We start from the raw sequence: 21,784 nt of genomic DNA on the forward strand, positions 1-21,784 counted from the left end.
ATTAATATAAATTATTTTTTACCAAAAATAAATGTATTTATTCCTCACTTTAATTAATCTTAAATAGTTTCAGCATCATTATTCGTTAATAACCCTAATCTGGACTTTGTTTGAACACTGTCGTAAAAGTACATTCGAACAAAGTTCCAAAAATGTGATAACATTGCTAAATTTTTTGTAAATACTCTTGGGTATATTACATGTTATCACAAGCCACGATCATAGGGGGCGACGATCCCACGGCGGCGGGTTCTACGCACCGGATTGACCCGATGGATACCAGCCATCGGCCAGCGGCTGCCACCTCAGTGTACGTGTTGTCTCGTCCATTTTTTCATGTTGGAGAAGGTGCATCCCGGGGAGCCTTCTCCGCCAGCTTTTGGTCCGAGCCGGGATAGAGGATAACCCCGGACCATGGTACTGTGCTTTCATATTACACCGTTCCGTGCAGTATAGACCTATCACGCTTGTGCTAGACACTAATGACCCGTACATGGAATGTATGGGGGTAGCAGTTAAGTGTGGGGCTGCCGAGATAGAGCTATACAATGTGTACATACCGCCGGTTGGTAGCTGTGCTCCTGGTTATAGCCCAAACATTGAGTGGTTGTTGAGCGGGCATAACCGATTGGTTCTAGGAGATTTTAATGCCCACCATGAACTTTGGCATTCTCTCCTGGGTAATGACCAGAGGGGCATAGCTTTGGCAGAGCAGATAGACGACTCCACATTTTGCACGGTGAACGAAGAGGCCCCCACGAGAATTATGGGTGACTGCAGCAGTTCGCCAGATTTATCGTTAGCATCGCCTGGTCTGATAAATGACGTCTCCTGGCAACCCGTCATTTCATTGGGTTCGGACCACCTCCCCATAATTCTCACCATCAACCGACCCTCCGATTTCATAACCTCTGAACGCCGGACGTTTATTAATCAAAAGAAAGCCAACTGGGAAGGCTTCAGAGAATACACCGATCGCCGCTTCAGTGAGCTCCCGTCCCCCTCACATGTTCATGTTGCCCAGAGGGAGTTCCGGGACATCATCAACGCAGCAGCCGCTCGCTTCATACCCGCTGGTCGAATTGCCCAGGTGAGGCCCAACTTCCCAGCCGAAGCGGCGGGACTCGCAGACGAGCGTGATGAACGCCGTCGTGCTAACCCTGCTGATCCTAGAATCAGAGAACTAAATCTAGAGATTAGTAAGATAGTCGACGAGCACAAGCGGAACACTTGGTTAGAGCACCTGAAGCAATGTAACTTAGGAACAGGAACTGGTAAATTGTGGTCAACAGTTAGAGCCCTCTCGAACCCCTCCACAAGGGATGATGGGATTTCAGTCACATTTGGCGACGTGACTGTGACTGATCCGAAGAGGTGCGCCAAATACTTCAACCGACAGTTTGTCGAGCATCCCGAGAGTGATAGAGCGAAAAGGAGAGCCACCCGTCGTGTACGTGGTCTCCGAGCCGATGACACACCACAATTTACTGCAGCCGAAGTTACCAATGTCATCAACAACGCGAAACCATCTAAGGCGCTGGGCCCTGACGGAATTTCAATGCTAATGCTGAAGCATCTGGGAATACTGGGAGTTGAGTTCCTGACCAGACTCCTCAATTTGTCTTTGGAATCACACATTATACCCGATGTCTGGAAAATGGGAAGGGTGATTCCACTACTGAAACCGGGCAAAGATTCGAGCAAAGGTGAATCGTACAGACCGATATCCCTTCTTTCGCCAGTAGCCAAGACACTTGAGGCATTACTCCTCCCCAGCCTTGTGGAGAATTTTCCAGCTGCCCACCATCAACATGGATTCCGTAAGGTACATAGTACGACAACAGCCTTACATGCCATTTCGACACATATTAATAAGGGACTTAACCAGCCCAGGCCGTGTCACAGGACGGTCCTCGTGGCGCTTGACCTATCGAAAGCATTCGATACGGTCAACCATGCCACATTATTTGAGGACATCGAGAATACGTCCCTACCGGCAGGAGCGAAGCGTTGGGTGCTGAATTATATGTGTGGACGCCAGTCGTACGTGGAATTCAGGGACAGAAAGTCAAGACCGCGTAGAGTTAAACAGGGAGTTCCCCAAGGTGGGGTGATATCTCCGGCACTGTTTAACCTCTACATGTCCTCGATTCCACCCCCTCCTGACGGCGTCGAGATTGTATCATATGCGGATGACTGTACAATCTTGGCATCTGGGCCCAATGTTGATGACATTTGCGATCGGTTGAACGTCTACATAGCTAATCTTACCAGTTATTTCACTGCGAGAAACTTGAGGATATCCCCCACCAAATCCTCAGCCACACTATTTACTACATGGACGGCAGAAGTGCGCAGGCAGTTGAATATCAGAGTCGATGGAGTAATAATTCCGACCACAAATTACCCCAAGATTCTTGGGGTCACATTCGACAGCCTTTTTAGGTCATCTGCCCATGCCACTGCAATTTGTAATAAGCTCCGTGGTAGAAACAAGGTCCTCAAGTCTTTAATATCTTTAATATCAACATTGTTACATTGTTGGACGTGTTTTCAAGTTGCTCCAATTAAAATTAAAATTTCATTGTGAATATCTCGCTTAACTTGTGCTAAAACCGGTGCTTAACGTGATCTAAAGCTTTTGCATTCTGTTCGACATATTTCGTTTGAGCTGTTTTGTGTTGAAAGCTGTATTTTTATAAAGTTTTATAAAACTGCAAACCATCGAAAGCAATACAAATATTTCAGTTTTTGTTGTTGTTTCAAGGTTTCTGTAAACAAAGAGAAAAGGCGCTTTGACCTGTGAGTACACAAATTAGAAACGTCAGCTTACTCCTCACTCAATAGTGTTGGCCAGCGAAACGTCATTCCACTGTTCTCCTTCTGTTTTGATTGATAAAAGCTCACTTCAAAAGTTTTTCTGTGGTTGTTGATCAGGCTAAGTACTAATCACTGGTTGTTGAAATAGCTAAGTACTGAATTTGCTAACCTAAACTCAACTCTGATTTTGTATATGCCTAGAAGTATACTTTGGATTTTACGAATTAAATTTCACATTTGATTTCAAGTCTGAATCATATATTTATTCATTGCGAAATTGTTGGAAATATATTTGCATCCACATATTAAGAAAAATTGAAAAATGGCTTGCCCTATACCATCGTGTCGTATCACTAAATTGGATGAACAAATGATTTCGTGCTGGATTTGTTCAACAAGTTACCATTCAAAATGTGCGCAATTAGCAGCACGCACAATTGACAACTTACGTGAAGATAAGGGTTTGCGGTGGTGCTGTGAAAAGTGCAAACATATTGATGGCGAGTTTTTTACCTTTTTTAAAAACTGTAGAGCCAGACTCGATGATATTTCGAGGGATTTTGATTTGATCTCAGATCGCTTTAAAAAATATAAGAATATTCTTGATAATTCTTCAAACTTGGACATAGTGTTACAATCACCAACTGAAAACTCCAGAAAAAGGAAGAAATCTAAATCTAACAAGAATTCATCTAACAATGAGATTGAAACAATTTCTCCGACACTAGTTAACACCAATAATAATATTCACGATTCAGAGACTGTTGTCATTCCTACTAACAACGCTGAAACTGCACCTTTACCTATTCCACCTATTATTATTACCCCGTCGCATTCGAAATCACTGAACACTGGAACAGTAGTGGCACCAGCTACTGTGTTAACTGATACTAATTCATTCTTTTCTCCTTTTAATACACCTACAAATCAATCGCCTGCTGGTTCATCTCCAAAACCTTTAAGGGTCTTACCCCCAATGAAAACCATTTTTGCTGCCCGTTTTGCTCCAGAAACAACTGAGGATGATATTCATTTCTACATAAAATCAAAACTGAATGCAAATGTAGACATTAAGGTATCTAAACTGCAATTTGTAGAGAGGAGGAACAAGTCGTCATTCAAAATTTTCGTACCTGAGGACATTTTTGACACAGTGGTCAATCCGGAATTTTGGCCTTACAGAGCTGTGGTGCATGAATTTGTTTTTAGAGACAGAGTTGCCCGTTTACCTGCACGTCCCGTTGAGCAATCAAAAAACTGAATAAAACCCTGTCTGATACGAATTTTACTTTAGTTTATCAGAATGTTAGGGGACTTAACACAAAATTATGCAACCTATATACGGATAGCCTTGGTTTTGATTATGATTTGATTATATTTACTGAAACCTGGCTTCAAAGTAATATCTTAAATACTGAAATCTTATGCGACAAGTACCAAATTTATAGATGTGACCGCACAACTGGTTTGAAGAAATCTGGTGGCGGCGTCCTAATTGCTGTTTCTTCGAAAGTTGCTTCATCAAAAATTGATATTCCAAATGAACTTCAAATTGAATATATAGGAGTGAAAATAAGGTGCGGCCATAATTCATTGTTTGTGACTTGCTCCTATATTCCTCCTGGTTCTTGTAACGTTGTTTATAATGCTCATTTGACTGCTATCCAATCGGTCCTATCTACTGCGAGACCCTCTGATTTGATTGTTTTGTCTGGTGATTTTAACATTCCATCTATTACATGGAAATATTGTGAGGAAATGAATTACTCCGTACCAATGCTAAGAAATGGATATCAATCTGAATTTGTTGAAAACTTGTTAAAAGATGGTCTTTTTCAAATTAGCAACATACAAAACTCGAATAATAAATTACTTGATTTATTTTTTACAAATGAACTAAAAGATGTGTTTTTATCACGCGTCAATGCCGTTGTAAATCCTGAAGATGTTCATCATCCCACTGTCTGTATGGATATAAATATGTCTTTTTCGAGATCTATGCGAAATAAACTCGTATTGAAAACTGATAAAATATTCTCTTTTAATAGAACTGATTATGAAAAACTGAACTCATTACTATTAAATGTGGATTGGAATAAAATTTTACCAGCGAGAAATCTTGATGAATCAATAAATACATTTTATGAAACTTTGAATTCATTTATAGCCCAATCTGTTCCATTAATTCGAATAACTTCTCACATTGGTCCACCTTGGAATGACAGTAAATTACGTAACTTGAAGAATAGAAAGAATAAACTTTATAAAAAGTATAAAAAATCTGGATCTGTGACTGACTATGCAAACTACTCAATTGCTCGTTCAGAATACAACCTGTGGAATAAACAATCCTATAACAATTATTTATCGAAAATTAAAAATGAACTGAAGCTTAATCCAAAGTCATTTTACAGATTTGTTAATTCTAAACGTCAATCAAATGTGTATCCAAGAACCCTTCACTATGATGCTGTTGAAGGGGATGATAATGAATCTATATGTAATTTGTTTTCAAAGTTCTTTGCAACAACTTACTGCCATAAGGATTTCAAGCAATCTGATGCTTACCCATATAAGATACAGGAATACTCGACATTCACTACTCCATTTATTTCTCCTGATATTGTGATGAGTTATATGGAAAAGATAAAATGTTCATATCGCCCGGGCCCTGATGGGATTCCCAGTAACATCCTCAAATATTGTGCTCATTCTCTTTCGACTGCTCTGTCATTTCTGTTTAATGAATCTTTGCGCACAGGTCACTTTCCTACGTTGTGGAAGAATTCATTTATCATTCCGCTTGTTTAAGTTCAAATGCCGTTTTCTTAGCTTTTGTTAAATCATATAATCATTTTCAAGTGTAATCCCTCCGTTAGGATTTGTCTATACCTTCTCTGCCTTTCGGTACGAAAATGAGGACATTTTCTAACGTCAAATGTCATCAACCCCCGCCTTTCGGCATCCAAGCTTTTTGTCATTCACTTTTGAGACTCTCTCGCTTCTACGAAGGAAAATATTGTTTGACGAACAATAATTGATTAAATAAAGCCCAAATATTTTGGTTCAACTTCTAAACCAGTGCCTTTTTATTTCTTTTCTACTTTTATGCCACGCATTCATTGGTCCATTCGAGCCGAATATTAATTGGAAAGAATTAATTCGCTCTTTTTATTTCTTCTTCGAAGGCAAAGGCTACGCCAATCAACAACAACAACAAACGATCGACGATCACCATCCTCTACGAGGCATTTTCAATTTATTACACAAATATTTTTATTATCAACAACCAAGGTATGTACTTTCAGTGATAATTAAAAAGTGAGCATATCCTTCGGTGTAAATATAAATAAAACAGAAATAAACACTCGCCTACGGTCGCTTTACAACTCGTATTTTATATCGGTTGTACATTAAATCTCTACGAGAAAAAATTAAATTATCCGTCGGTCTTTAATACCCGGTTACATTGTCATTAAAGTGTTGAAAAGTGCGTTTAATTCCACTTTGTTTTCGTCCAAATATTCTACGTCAAAGTTGAATTCAATTTCGCTGTATTTCTCCATTTGATTACATTCATATTGTTGTGTTTTTCTTTTGGTTTTTGATCTTCGATCTGCATAGAAAAAAAACAAAAACAATTGCATTGGTTGTAAGCATTGGTTTGCCAATAGACATCAATAGTAAAGTGTTATACAGTTGCCATTCAACTTGCTATACACACGTACGCACACAGGTGTTACATCCAACATACATTCGAACTGCATACACGTTGGTTTAATAGCGTGGGTCGCTTACGGCGCTAAATTATAAAAATAATTTTTTGCAAGTTCAATTGAGAGAAGTATTTATTGTTGACTCCTACGGATATCGGTCGTTTACTATTATCGTTCGTGTTACGTGGTAGTGTACCCTACGGTCGGTCGATATAAACAATAAAATAACAGTATTTGTTATATATTATATTATCGTAATACTGACATATTTGAGTTTCCACGAAACTTTTTTATTTTTTATATTATTGTTGTTGTTGGACCTTACTGTTTCTTAGTGTGCATCTTACAGTCCGTGCACCCTACAATCGGTCAAGTTGACATTTTACAATTTGAAGTTCACGACTTTTCATTGTCTTGTAATTTTTCAATTTGGCAAGTGATATTCACGATACACTTGCACAAATTTTGTGTATCTACGTACACTGGGAGAAATTTTGGATAATATATACACTGAGAGAAACTCTCTCGTAATATATAAAGTTTTCAATTTTTTCGATAATTCGCCACGCGAAAATTATTCTTTGTATTCTACGATACACTGAAAATATTTTTTGTATTCACGATACACTTGCAAAAATCTTTTGGAACACAGGGTACACTGGGAAAATATTGTAATATTTTCCAAATAAAGATTTTGCATATATTTCGCCACGCGAAAAAGGGTTTCTTGTATTTACGATACACTGGAAGAAACTTTACGTGTTTTCATACACTTGGAGAAATTTTTCGCCAATTTTTACAAAAAGTTGAAATACTTATAATTTACCTTACAGAGCTAATTTTAGCTGGTATTTCCAATACACTGTGAGGAAATTGGTGTATCGACGATACACTGTAAAAAATTGGTTGTACTCCGTACACTGTGAGAAATTTTCTTATCTCATTTTTTGTGTTTTTGTGGTAATTACGTTACCTTGTTCACATTTGTGGTACTTTCGGTACACTGCGAAAAATATTGTGTGTTGACGATACACATTTCGCATACACTGGAAAAAACTGCATTTTCATTTGTTCGACGACGAATCGAAGTAGCGTTTGGATCGATTTATACTCTTTTCGAGAGTTTTGGACATCACGTGTCAATTTTTTCGCCCTTTAAGTTTGACAGTACTTGGTCATGATGACTACTACACCACTGACTGCTTTCACGAGAGCAACTGACGCAGTAGTCCGATTTGAAACGAAGTTTCACAGTTTGCGAGACGATGATTTAACCGCCTATAGACTAGAATGTCATGGTTCCGAGGCTAAGTCGTTGTGGGAAAAAGTTAAGAGCTTATTCGACGAATGTCTTGACTTTATGTCCACACAGAGCAACGCAACCGAGGCAGTCGCCGCTGCTGGCAGCAAATATGACGTGGCTTATAATTGTTATCTGAATGTCATGGAGTCAATTCAACGTAAATTGGAGGCACTACGTGCACCATCTAAGCATTCTGCTAAATCGCCTCGGTTGGAGGACCAAACCTCACTTTTGAATGTTTCCCATAGGTCCGATGAGTCACGCGGCTCTTCTATCAGCTCTAGGGGAGACAATAGTTCCTCCCACAGTCTCAATCTGCCGCCTTGTGATATAGATGTTTTTGACGGCGATTTTCTCAATTGGCCGACATTTAGAGATTTCTTCACAGCGGTATATATTAACAATAGCCGACTGAGCGATATTGAAAAATTGTGTCATTTACTCAAGAAAACCAGTGGTGAAGCTCGCGATGTGGTTTCGAAATTTCCGCTCACGCATAGAAGCTTCGCTCTTGCGTGGAAGGCGCTAAAGGGTACTTATGATAATACCCGCCTCTTGGTGAACCACCAACTCAAATTATTATTTGATTTGCCAGTCTTGGAGTCTGAGACCAGTTCAGGACTGAAGAAACTACAACGTGGTATCTCGACATGCATTTCGACAATGTCCATCTACGATGTGGCCACTGACGATTGGGATCCCATCCTCGTCTTTTTATGCCTTCAGAGGTTGCCGAAATGTACTGTTACACTTTGGGAACAGAGTATTAAGGACAAGTCTGCTTTGTCTTCTTGGTCAGATTTGGACTTCTTTCTCACGGAAAGAATCCAGACATTGACATGTCTTCGCGATATCTGCGGCATTGACGCCAGGCCTCCGGCCAACAAAAGAATTCGCTCGCATTTCACGAATGCGAAAGCACCTCGTTCCCCAACAAGTACGCCTCGTTCCTCCCAGTCCTCTCCTGACAGATTATGCGTTCTCTGTCGACGACAGCATCACCTCAGAACATGCTCTAGGTTTCATAATCTTTCAGTTCCTGAGAGGATGAATGTGATTAAGCGCCATCAGTGTTGTATGAATTGTCTGTCACGCAGACATGTGACAAATGATTGTCCCAGCGCATATGATTGCGGTAGATGTGGTAGAAGACACCACACTCTTTTGCATAGTGATATGTCGAATAGCCCTAGGACTACTCCGGTCGTTTCCGCACCGGCTACGCGAAATACCGAAGTGACATCACCGGATGCCGATCAACCTTCTACGTCGACTGGCATTGTGTCAGGGACGTCGAGTAGACAGGTATTCCATACTTCGCGTACTGGAAATGTATTATTAGGAACTGCAATGGTGAATATCGTTCACCAGGGTATCACGTATCCTGCTAGGGCCTTAATAGATCCCGCTTCGGAATCATCCTTTATTACGGAAGGATTGGGGAACCGACTTGGACTGAGTACGTCTTCGACTTCGGCTACAATTTCTGGTGTGAATCAAAGTGTTTCGATCACGTCGAGAGAACTTTGTTCACTTTGCATTGGTACCCCACTAGATGAGTCGCTCCTACTGGAGACTACAGCGTATGTTCTTCGGAACATTTCCGGCAACCTGCCATCTTTTTCTCTAGATCGTGACATTGTGTCTAGTATGCCAAATCTACGTTTGGCTGACCTCAATTTATTTGTTTGTCGTCCTGTTGACCTTCTGTTGGGCGCGGATCTTTATCCGAAAATTTTGTTGGACGGTACGAGAACGAATATTTTGGGATCATTACTAGCGCAAAACACAGTCTTCGGCTGGGTTGTCACGGGTCCTATCCCTGCTTCGAATATTTCAGTCTACACGACTACTGTGGACCTCTCCGAGGGAACTAGTCTTGACGAGACACGTCAATGGACACGGAGAATGGGTTTCCTCTTTATGTACAAGTCCTACGGAAATGCATGTACGTTGACGACGTATTGACGGGGTACCATAATTTGAATAATGCGTCTGGTTCAAGGGGCAATATACACCATAATTCTGAGCTGTCTTCTCACATAGAGCGCGACGCTATTTTACCACTACTGGTTTTGACAATGGGATTATGAGGAATGCTTTACAGGTCACGCCTTGATGATAACCCACGGTTATATTTACAAAACTGTCTGCTTTTCTACGAAAGCGGTAACTTTACATGCTACCTTTGATTTGTCCACGACATTCTCGACGAGAACTATTACTCCCCACTACGTGGAAATTATGTCGTCTTCGCGATGTTCATCCGGGTACTAACGGTCGTCGTTTGTTCAAATGGATTACATCCTTGTCTTTTAGGGAGTTAACATAGGTCTATCTGTCGCGTTATGCTCGCGTCCTCCCTAGTTTTTGTTACGTGAAAAATCTTTGGGTTGATGGCCGCGTTCGAATCGCAATAGATTGGACTACAAGTTGTAAGGCGACCTACGGGTTCTGGTCACCCTGACCATTATGTTAATTTGGTTTTCCGTTCCGAAATCTTTCTATATTTTCATAGATAGAAAACATAGCAAAGATGGCTGCTACCCTTCCAGAGTCTGAGGACGACGTCCCCATGTTGGATGAGGAACGGGAGATTAATTCTAGCATCGCACCCCTTGCCGATGAACATACCATCAGTACGACTACTGATTCTGCCATTCTGGCCGACAATGTTGCAACAGCAACCAATAAAAAACCGTTGACGACGGCTTCTGGGGTTCCTCCAGGAGAATTGTTTGTGGCTTCGCCACCCCATATCACACTTGGGTGTAAGGTAGTCTTCAACTGCCTTCTGACTTTACGAGTCCTCGACACCCGGCTCTTCCGAGTCAAATTTATTTGAAATTTAAAAATCGATCGGGCGAGCACATTTGTAAATAATAATATGTTTTGGAAAAAATGAAACATGAATTGGAAACCATAACAAGAGAAAAAAAAAAGAATTGAACTAAAATAAAATGCTCATTTTTGTTAACTGAAATGTACATTCTGTATACTTTCATTAGTTCATTATTTCATTATTTAAATTGTACATATAATTAATATTACTTTAAATTTTGCAACATGGCTGGATGTTGCAAGGCGGGCGGCAATGTTTAAGTTCAAATGCCGTTTTCTTAGCTTTTGTTAAATCATATAATCATTTTCAAGTGTAATCCCTCCGTTAGGATTTGTCTATACCTTCTCTGCCTTTCGGTACGAAAATGAAGACATTTTCTAACGTCAAATGTCATCAACCCCCGCCTTTCGGCATCCAAGCTTTTTGTCATTCACTTTTGAGACTATCTCGCTTCTACGAAGGTAAATATTGTTTGACGAACAATAATTGATTAAATAAAGCCCAAATATTTTGGTTCAACTTCTAAACCAGTGCCTTTTTATTTCTTTTCTACTTTTATGCCACGCATTCACCGCTATTTAAAAATGGAAGCAAGTCAGATATTACGAATTATAGAGGCATTGCTAAATTAAGTGCTATTCCAAAACTGTTGGAGAAAATTATTTCTGATAGTTTGAATCATCAAGTCTCCTCTCTTCTATCGCCTAAACAACACGGCTTCCGTAAATCTTGTTCGACCATAACAAATATCTTGGAATTGACTACAATGGTTAATGAAGGCTTTAGAGATCGTTTACAGACTGATGTCATTTATACTGATTTTAGTAAGGCGTTTGACAAAGTAAACCATTCACTTTTACTGTACAAACTGCATCGCATGGGCTTCAGTGAATTAATGGTATCCTGGTTTGAAAGTTATCTAAAGAATCGTACACAATTTGTAGTATTTGATAACATTATTTCAAAATCAATACATGTGCCTTCTGGTGTTCCACAAGGCAGTCATCTTGGCCCTCTATTGTTCTGCCTATTTATAAATGACCTTCCATCAGCCATTAAATATGGTTACACTCTCATGTATGCTGACGATGTTAAAATTATAAAGGTTATTCGGAATAGTGATGACCAATCCTTACTCCAATCTGATCTGAATAGCATGTACAGATGGTGCTCATCAAATATGATGGAACTGAACATAAGGAAATGCAAGCATATCTCTTTTTATAGATTAAATTATATCGACACGAATTATAACTTGAATGGCACAACGCTTGAAACTGTTGAATCCTTTAAAAATCTTGGAATACTTTTGGATCGCATGCTAAATTTTAGATCTCACATTTCTATGACTGTAAATACGGCCTATGGATCATTTGGATTTGTCAAGCGCTGGAGTAAGGAATTTTCTGACCCATTTGTTACAAGAAACTTATATACTTCACTTGTGCGTCCTATCCTGGAATATGGATCTGTAATTTGGGACCCACAGTACCAAATTCATTGCAATCGTATTGAATCTGTTCAGAAACAATTTTTACTGTTTTGTTTACGTCGGAATAACTGGACACCTCAAACCTTGCCGTCTTACAAAGAAAGACTATCGCTCATCAAATTACCTACACTGAAAAGTAGACGTACCATGCTGAATATCTGTTTTATGGTTGATTTAATTAACGGAAGATTTAAATCTGACTTCCATATTAACAGCATATCATTCAATGTACACTTTAGACCTACCCGCAACTTTGAACTGCTCCACATTGAATACTTTCGAACGAACTTTGAAAACAACGATCCACTTCGCCGTCTTTGTAAAGAATTCAATAAATTTTATTATTATCTTGATTTGTCAGAAGAGAAATACAATGTAAAGAAAAAGATAACATTATTATTAAATACTTGATATATTAACAAACAATATGTATATAATGTAATATATTACTGTTAGTCTGTAAGGGTTTAATCCATAGATGAAAATAAAGAAAAAAAAAATAAACAAAAAAAAAAAAAAACAAAAAAAGTCACTAGCCGGCAGTACTTGGGGTGCGGACAAAGAAACCTTGCTAACTACTTACAAGGCAATTGGCCGGTCAGTGGTAAACTATGCAGCGCCAGTGTGGACACCGCAGACCAGTGATACGCAGTGGAATAACATACAAACCTGCCAGAACGCTGCTCTTAGAACTGCGACTGGGTGTCTCCGCAGCACACCCCTGGATCACCTTTATGTGGAGACAAAGATCATCCCTGTGCGAAGACACAACTACATGTTGTCAAAGCAGTATCTCCTGGGTTGTTATCGCAGTAATCATCCAAACCACCATCTTATGGATACACAACCACCACCCAGGAACGTAAGGGTTGATATACATAATCTAGAGCGCGAGATCCAGCGCTATAAAAGAGAGCCTCTAGATCAAGCAGCGTACCAGGCAGGTTTGAACAGGATTCATGAGGATACTGTAGCTGAAGCGGTGAGAAGCTACAAGGTTAATCCTGTTCTTGGAGTCCGACCACCGCCCATAGCACCGGAGGAAAGAGACCTCCCACGGCAGACTAGGGTAGTTTTGGCCCAATTAAGATCAGGCAAGTGCAGCCGCCTCAATTCCTACTTATCGGTGATTGATAGCAGCGTAGCTGACGTTTGTCCAATTTGCAACCAAGGGCCACACGACACGCGTCATCTTTTCTCTTGCCCAGCCAAACCAACCCGACTTACCACCAGATCACTCTGGACACACCCCATCTTAGTCGCAGAGTTCCTTGATCTGCCAACAAGCTGATGTACCAAGCGTATAACATGAAATGGATGAGATCACAATAAACTGTTACAACACAACAACATAGGGGGCGCTCTATTTGAATGCCGTACTCCAAATGAATATGTTGGGGAATTCTTTCCAGGTTTATAGTTTGTTCGGTCATAGGCATTTGAAGCAGGCCCATATATTTTCGCATGATAAAAGGTACGCGGTGCTAGTGAATATTCCGGAGCTCTTGGTGAATAGGTTTTCAAATTTCGGGGATTGTAATTTGCGGGGCCAGGTGAAGCACTTTTAGTTTTAAGACTGGTACGCATGCCACTGTTTTGGGGAGCAAACAAAAAACATAACAGCTATTAGCCAATTCAAAAAGAGAACTTTGTGCAGACATACATGCTGAATGATGGAGCCGAAGGTTTTGCAATCCTATCACATATGCCATATGTATTTGGTCCCGGACACACAATCTTGTTTCGTATTATAGTTCGACGCCCAAGCGAATACGATGGTGAACTGTTCGAATTTATATAGCGTGACTTACTCAGATCATAATTCGCTGGACCGGGACCAATATTTTTTGAATCTGTGCAAGAGAAGAAATAATGAAAACTCAACATATGCTAGTAGTATGTTCTACACACACACCTTTCATAAAAGTCCTTGGTGCCAACGTAAAAGCAAATGGCTTAGCTGGTCCATATCGTGTTAAGGCAGAAACATTATAACTTGGTCCCGGAACTATATTCTTGGTACGAAATTTCGTGCGTGCACCAAATGAATATTGTGGCATACGCTGCTTCCTCTGATCGTGATTCTCATAGCCTATAGTAGGTGACAATGTATAAACGGGACCTGGACCTAGAAAACAAAGAGCGGATGTTTTACCCTAAAAACATCTCGATATACATAAAGTGTTCCGTACCTGTAGAAGCCATTGCGTCTTATTAGTCACCGTATACCAACGAACATTTAAAGCGTGAAATTGATGCAGAAATTCAAATAAGAATAATTGAAAATGGAATAGAAAAAAATTGCTTAACTAAAAATACAATAGAAATGAAAAATAATTTTTTAATGACAAAAATAGAATGGTTAATGTGATCCATGGAAAAGCAAGTAGGTTAGGTTGAAAGGAGAATCCCAAGGCATATTATTTCAATATTTTGGTTTTTTCCCGTCTACAAGAATTTAGTTTTTCTCTTTTTGAGGTATCTTCACAATAGCACTCGAATGTTGCTAGCTACGATAATGTTTAATTGACAATAAAAATTCAAAACAAAAATTATTTTATACCAAAAATTTTGAAATATTCAATTTGTTTTAAATTTATGACAGAAAAGTATCAATAAATGGTCCTCATAATTGATAGTATGAATTACTTCAATTATTCATGCAAACCGTAACACATTTATTCATATTTCGAAGCATCATACATCGATACATTCCCAGATTTTCTCTATTTTAAATTAAATCAATTTGACTGACAATCAAAGTTTCAATATGGCGACTGACAGTTTTGTTACAATTTTTTCATTGGTAGAATTTTGATAGTCAGTATTTGTTTATACTCTAACATATTTTATTTGGGGGACATTGCTAGTTCCGTCAATATTTAACTGATAATTGTGACAAATCAAAATTGATAATAAAATTATTTTATAAAAAAAAGTGAAATATTCAATTTGCTTTAAAATGACGATCGAAAAGAGCCGGAAAAATGGGCCTCATCATTGATGGTATGAATTACTTCAATTATTTTTGCGAACCGTAACATATTTCCTCATATTTTAAAGCAATCATAAATAAATTTTCTTTCTTTGACTAAACTACAAGTGTAGCTTAACCAACAGAGGAAAAGATTGTTTGTCAAATTTATTTGGGCAAAGCCCTACACAGAAAAGTGTCTCATAAATTTAAGAACATTTTTACAATAATTTATTACAAGAATTTTCCAGAATTTTAGTTCATTTTTCGTATCTTCAACGAAAATTAACTACTCGAAAGGAAATTTTACAAATTCTAAGTAGCAATCGTTTAGTTCATGGCCTACAAAATACGATGGAAATTTCCTTAAAAAATTTCTTAACTGGTAGTTAAAAATTCGTTTGTCATGCTATAAAACTACTTGTGAAATGTAAAGTATTTTCTAAATAATAAGTGCAATTTACTATAATATTTTTTTGTAGGAGAAAATATTTTTTTACGAAAAATGAACTTGAAAGTGGATAGCAATTTCTTACTGACTATTACTATTGTTAACAATTGTTGGTAAAAAATTACCCAATGAAATATTTTTAGTTCACATGTAATTAAATGTATAGACATTTTCGTCAAAAATGGTAGATAACATTTCATGAAAATTTTGCAAATTTTAAGTTAAACGTTTCGTCGTTCATAAACTGGTGTGCCTTTACAAATATTATTCTTAGAGTAAATTGTCAGCAGATGCGATGAACTAATGCATAGTACAGAGATCTTTATCGGCATAGTGGAATTTGATTAATGTAAAGATTATGTTACTTGAGTTTTGTTGTGTTTACATGACCGTGGGGATGTTTTTATTTTTATTCATTTAGTAGTTTGTGTGTGTGTTTGTTATTCGCGGATGGTTTATTTGGCTGGATGAGGTGTTGTTTTCAATAAAGGCACATGTGTTTTTGTTGTTGTAGGAATGTTTTGGCTTTGCTTGGTTTTGTTTGGAATGCTTCAGTTGTATAGTTGGCGTTGGCGTGGGCTGTTGCATCTTTTAATGATGTATGCAACAAGGGAATATAAAGGCATGGAATATTTTGGATTTGTGAGACATATATTGCTGTTTGTTTATTAAACCTTTTAAATGAAAGTTATTAATATTTTATTGGTAGCTTATAAAAAAGTTATTAAGAATATTTAGGAAAATATGTTGAAATTGAAAGTGTTTTGAAATTTTGATTATTCTATGTAAAAAATGAATATTCAATTCCAGATGTATTTGGAAAATTTTTGTTATATCTCAGCGTATAGTTAATTCATAAATTGGTAAGTATTTTTTTAATATGACTTTCTTGTAAAAAGAATATTTTTTATGTATATTATTATTTGTTAATTAATTTTTTTTTTTTGGAAACCAGTTTAATGTTTTTCTTTGTTGTAAAAACAATATTTAATTTCAGAGCAACTCCAGATGGATTCGAACAAATTTAAAAAATAGAGAATTGGTATGTTTTTTTTTGTTTAATTGGCTTTATTTCAACTAGAATATTTACGTTTTTGTGACCTTTTTATCATCACAATTACAGGTTTCTAATACCTTATTTTAGTATTTCTTTAATCATATTTTTTGGAAAGCAATGTAATATTTCTAATGTAAAAACAAATATTGAATTTCAGAATAACCCCTTAAAAATTTGGACAAATTTTTAGTACTCCTTTGCCTGTAATTTAATAGTGAATTGGTAAGGATTCTTTAACTTTCTTTTAACCTTGGACAGTCATCCTTATTTTTTGTACATTAACGCCATCCTTCGTCATTTTGACTACGGCTGATTTCAAGACGCTATAATTTTCATCGTGAGCGAAAAAGTGAACCAAACTTGAATTTATTTTCTTATTCAATTTGGTTTTAATTAGTATAAAACAAAAATTCATAAAACAGTCTAATTAGTATAACTTAAATTTACCATTTCCCAATAGACTAAAATGCATTTTAAATCGAAAATGAAATTATGTGTCGTCATTTTGACGAATGATGACTGTCTAAGGTTATCATTAGATTTTTTGAAAACCTATTTGATAATTTTATTTAATGTAAAAAATAAATATTTAATTTCAGAGTAACCCAAATAAATTTGGACATCTTTTTATATTTCCCCTCAGCCTGCAATTTAATAGAGGATTGGTAAGTTTTATATTAAAACTTTGGCTTTCTTGCAACTAGAATATTTATTTTATTATATCCTTCACATCGATAACAACACAGTTTTATGAGTTTATTTAGAATACTTCATTATTTCTCTAATTGTTTCAGGTACACATTTTATGACATACGTTTTCCAAAGAAAAGTTGAATTCCTTACACCATTTGATAAAATGCCCCCAAATATGGTAAGTTACAAGTTAAATGAAGAATTAAAAATTATATTTCATTACATTACAATTTTTTTTCCAGCAAGATATGTGAAAAAATTACCTACGATGAATAAAAAAAGGATAAGTCAAAATGTCCAAACAGCGGGATCAAATTAACTACTCTCTGTTCCAAGTGGTCATAATTTTTTTTTTTCACAGAAAACATTGTATTAAGAACTTTCATCATTAGTACTTTTGCTTAAAGAAAGTTTAATTTTAATGTATGAAAATTTTAATAATAGCAAAACGGTTTGTTGTTCCTTTAATTATTTAATTTCTCTGTACTTCGGAATGATTGATTTAAAAATAGTTTAGTCGTCGACATTTTAAAGAGACTGTTAACCACAAAATAAGCAAGGAAACCAAAATAATACTTACTTTTTAACTTGGTAGGGGTATATAAATCTTATGGTGTTGTAAAAATGAACTAAAATACAATGTTATAGATGAACTAAAATTTAAGAGAATTATAAACTAGACAAGTTGAAAAAAATCTTATGGGCTAAATCATGATCAATATTGCTACAGTTTAGTTCATTTTGCAATGGAAAAGGGTTCACTGTTTTTTCAGTGTATAGACTGCAAGATAGTTGGATGGACGCACGTTTCGGAAATACCACATTCCTCATCAGCATCCTCTACTTGCAGCAAAACTATCAACCAATTATCAGAATAAATTCAGGCGCCCACGAGCCGATTAAACAAATTATATTTAACAGAAACATACATTTACCTGTTTTCCAAACTTTTCTTTTTTTGCGTGCACATGTTTCCTACCTATGCACATAGTAACCGAAATGTTCATCTAATTCCCCTAAATGTGGAATTTATTGTTATTATGAAACCTTATTTTATCATATAGGCCTCATACAGATCGATCTCACGATTTTATTTGATGAGCATATGATAACGATTTTTTTTTCGATTAGCCGATCTCCTTTTTTTACTGATTAAGCGAAAATTATTTCAGCAGTATGACCTTAGATATGCCTTTTAGAATATAATTGAGCTGGCACTCAAGAAAAAATGTGGAAGTTCTTCTAAAGACACAACTTTCAAAGCACTTCCAGAAATGTCCTCCCAAAGATGTTCTTTATTGTAAATAAACAGGAAGTTCTTTTAATTCAATTTTTTATAACTCGCTTCTTTCATATTTTAATGGGTAATTTTAACTAGTTAATAAGAAACTAAATGTGTAATAAATAAAAAATAGACAAACATAAAAAGTAAAATTGGTGATTTTGTTTTTCACGTTTTTTTATACCCTCCACCAGAGGATGGGGGTATATTAACTTTGTCATTCCGTTTGTAACACATCGAAATATTGCTCTAAGACCCCATAAAGTATATATATTCTGGGTCGTGATGAAATTCTGAGTCGATCTGAGCATGTCCGTCCGTCCTTCCGTCTGTTGAAATCACGCTAACTTCCGAACGAAACAAGCTATCGACTTGAAACTTGGCACAAGTAGTTGCTATTGATGTAGGTCGGATGGTATTGCAAATGGGCCATATCGGTCCACTTTTACGTATAGCCCCCAAATAAACCGATCCCCCGATTTGGCTTGCGGAGCCTCTAAGAGAAGCAAATTTCATCCGATCCGGATGAAATTTGGTACATGGTGTTAGTATATGGTCTCTAATAACCATGCAAAAAATTGTCCACATCGGTCCATAATTATATATAGCCCCCATATAAACCGATCCCCCGATTTGGCTTGCGGAGCCTCTAAGAGAAGCAAATTTCATCCGATCCGGCTGAAATTTGGTACATGGTGTTCTCTAATGACCATGCAAAAATTGGTCCACATCGGCTCATAATTATGTATAGCCCCCATATAAATCGATCCCCAGATTTGTCCTCCGGAGCCTCTTGGAGGAGCAAAATTCATCCGATCCGGTTGAAATTTGGTACGTGGTGTTAGTATATGGTCTCTAACAACCTTGCAAGAATTGGTCCATATCGGTCCATAATTATATATAGGCCCCATATAAGTCGATCCCCAGATTTGTCCTCCGGAGCCTCTTGGAGGAGCAAAATTCATCCGATCCGGTTGAAATTTGGAACATGGTGTTAAAATGTGGTCTCTACCAAACACGCAAGAACTGGTCCATATCGGTCCATAATTATATATAGCCCCCATATAAACCGTTCCCCAGATTTGATCTCCGGAGTCTCTTGGAGGAGCAAAATTCATCCGATCCGGTTGAAATTTGCAACGTGGTGTTAGTATAAGGCCGCTAATAACCATGCCAAAATTGATCCATATCGGTCTATAGTTATATATAGCCGATCCCCAATCACACAAAAATTGGTCCATATCGGTTCATAATCATGGTTGCCACTCGAGCCAAAAATAATCTACCAAAATTTTATTTTTATAGAAAATATTGATAAAATGTTATTTCTATAGAAAATTTTGTCAAAATTTTATTTCTATAGAAAATTTTGTCAAAATTTTATTTCTATAGAAACTTTAAACTTAATTATATAAGTATTTAAACGGCCTTTTTTAGTTTAATATATACCACGTACGAACTATGTGGTATATATTACGGTGTTAGGAAGTTTTAAGATACCTTGCCATCGGCTTCAGTAGAAGTTTTTACGCAATAATTGGTGGGGGGTACATAATCTTCGGCCGGGCCGAACTTACGGCCGTATATACTTGTTTGTTTTTTTTAAGTTCTTCATTCAAATTTACTTCCATGGTATAACTTCTAAAGCATTGCAAAGGATCCAAAAACGGAATACTTCCGTCCTATGATAAGCCCATGTAAAATACATTGGAGATGTTCCAAGTTTGCACCACTTTTGTTGAACTTCCTGCTGATCTGAATAAAATTAAAAATTTTCTCCGGTATATTTGGCAAGAGATTTACTGTTGCAGTCGGCCCATGTGAGTACCAATGAAAAACTTCAAATTTTAAAAAGCAATTAGTAGTCTGAATTATGCAAAATCATTTAATATATGGCCCCTAAGGAATGTCATAAATTTGATTTTAGTTGAAATATTAGAAAAAGTTAGGTAAATATCTAGCTTTAAATCTAGGCTCTATAATATTAGGATACTGATCTCATTTATAGTATTTTCGTTCTCTTGCGATATTTCAACAAAGGTATTTATTTACAAATAAACGAATGTTTAAAAATCCAAATTATTACAGATAATTCAAAGTGAAAATTTTTAAGCCAAAAATGCAAAATCCTCAAAATAAGTATTATCTTATTTTTGATGTATTTTATCTTAAATCTAAAGATGTAATATCTCAGTTAATTAAAAGATTATTTTGTTTTAATCAAAAATGTTTTTCTTTACTTTAACCATTTACTGCCGATGTCCACTACAGAGACCATTCGAAAACGACACCAAAATTCAACTTCTTACTTAGGTTTTTATTAATTCTTCGATGTCATTTTAAAGAACAGGCTGTTATATAACTATGCTATATATATTTTCCATATTAGTGGGCACTAAAATGTATTTTTATAAACTTCTTTAACAATTAACGAAAAATACGCAATTTTAATGGAAATTCATACAAAACTATAGGTGATATTATTTCAGATTCTGTTTTGAATTTTTCTGAAACTTCGACCAATATTATATGTCAAATAGCGCTTATTTTCGTAACGCCATTTGGTCAAAATTCAAGAATTAAGTTTTCAGAGCACACTCATATACAATTAAAAAACAGTGAACCCACTAGGAAGAACAATTTTGGTTAATTTTAGAAAACTTAGATTATTTTTAGAAAATTTCAACAAAACAGTATTACAAACGCTGAGATCACGCCGATATCACAAAAATAAGTAAATATTTTTCGACAAATTCAACAAAATTTATTAGACATAATTAATTTTTTTCACTTGCTAAAGAAAATTTTGTAGTTTGAAGGAAAAATTTGGAGTTCAAAATTGCAAAATTGTCTTTAGTGCCATATGAAGTTTAAGATGGGCGCATTTGTAGTAATGAACTATTTTGTTATATACATAACAGGTTGGCTGATAAGTCCCCGGTCTAACAAAGAAAAAACACATTTTTTGTCAAAATTCGAATTTATTATTCAACATAGTTCCCTTCAAGAGCGATACAACGATTATAACGACCTTCCAATTTTTTTGATACCATTTTGGTAGTACTCCTTCGGTTTTGCTTCAAAATAGGCCTCAGTTTCGGCGATCACCTCTTCATTGCAACCAAATTTTTTCCCTGCGAGCATCCTTTTGAGG

General features: G+C 36.7%; 3 protein-coding genes across 3 annotated transcripts; 2 read left to right on the plus strand and 1 right to left on the minus strand.

Annotated features, from left to right (window-relative positions):
- The first annotated feature begins 3,142 nt into the window (after positions 1-3,142).
- Positions 3,143-4,081, plus strand: LOC142230421 (uncharacterized). Its single transcript, XM_075301066.1, has one exon. It carries the CDS (start codon positions 3,143-3,145, stop codon positions 4,079-4,081), a length of 939 nt encoding a protein of 312 aa, XP_075157181.1.
- A 3,635-nt stretch (positions 4,082-7,716) lies between these two features.
- LOC142230431 (uncharacterized) lies at positions 7,717-9,807 on the plus strand. Its single transcript, XM_075301074.1, has one exon. The coding sequence runs from the start codon at positions 7,717-7,719 to the stop codon at positions 9,805-9,807; it is 2,091 nt and encodes a 696-aa protein (XP_075157189.1).
- Positions 9,808-13,496: 3,689 nt separating this feature from the next.
- On the minus strand, positions 13,497-14,500 carry LOC142221587 (ciliary microtubule associated protein 1A-like). Its single transcript, XM_075291334.1, has 4 exons — positions 14,366-14,500; positions 14,089-14,301; positions 13,837-14,026; positions 13,497-13,764 (listed from the first exon to the last, which is right to left on the minus strand). Exons 1-4 carry the CDS (start codon positions 14,376-14,378, stop codon positions 13,497-13,499), a joined length of 684 nt encoding a protein of 227 aa, XP_075147449.1. The 5' UTR covers positions 14,379-14,500.
- Positions 14,501-21,784: the final 7,284 nt, after the last annotated feature.

This window comes from Haematobia irritans, chromosome 1 (genome assembly GCF_050003625.1).
Source record: "Haematobia irritans isolate KBUSLIRL chromosome 1, ASM5000362v1, whole genome shotgun sequence".
In the NCBI taxonomy this organism is placed as follows: Eukaryota; Metazoa; Arthropoda; class Insecta; order Diptera; family Muscidae; genus Haematobia; species Haematobia irritans.

Excerpts from the sequence above, each read along its gene's own strand:
- LOC142230431 (XM_075301074.1), top strand. The coding sequence starts at position 7,717 with ATGACTACTACACCACTGACTGCTTTCACGAGAGCAACTGACGCAGTA.
- LOC142221587 (XM_075291334.1), bottom strand. Across the intron at positions 14,027-14,088 it reads ACCAAGGACTTTTATGAAAG|ATTCAAAAAATATTGGTCCC; the intron begins GTGTGTGTGTAG and ends TCTCTTGCACAG. Across the intron at positions 13,765-13,836 it reads TCGGCTCCATCATTCAGCAT|TGGCATGCGTACCAGTCTTA; the intron begins GTATGTCTGCAC and ends TCCCCAAAACAG.
- LOC142230421 (XM_075301066.1), top strand. The coding sequence starts at position 3,143 with ATGGCTTGCCCTATACCATCGTGTCGTATCACTAAATTGGATGAACAA.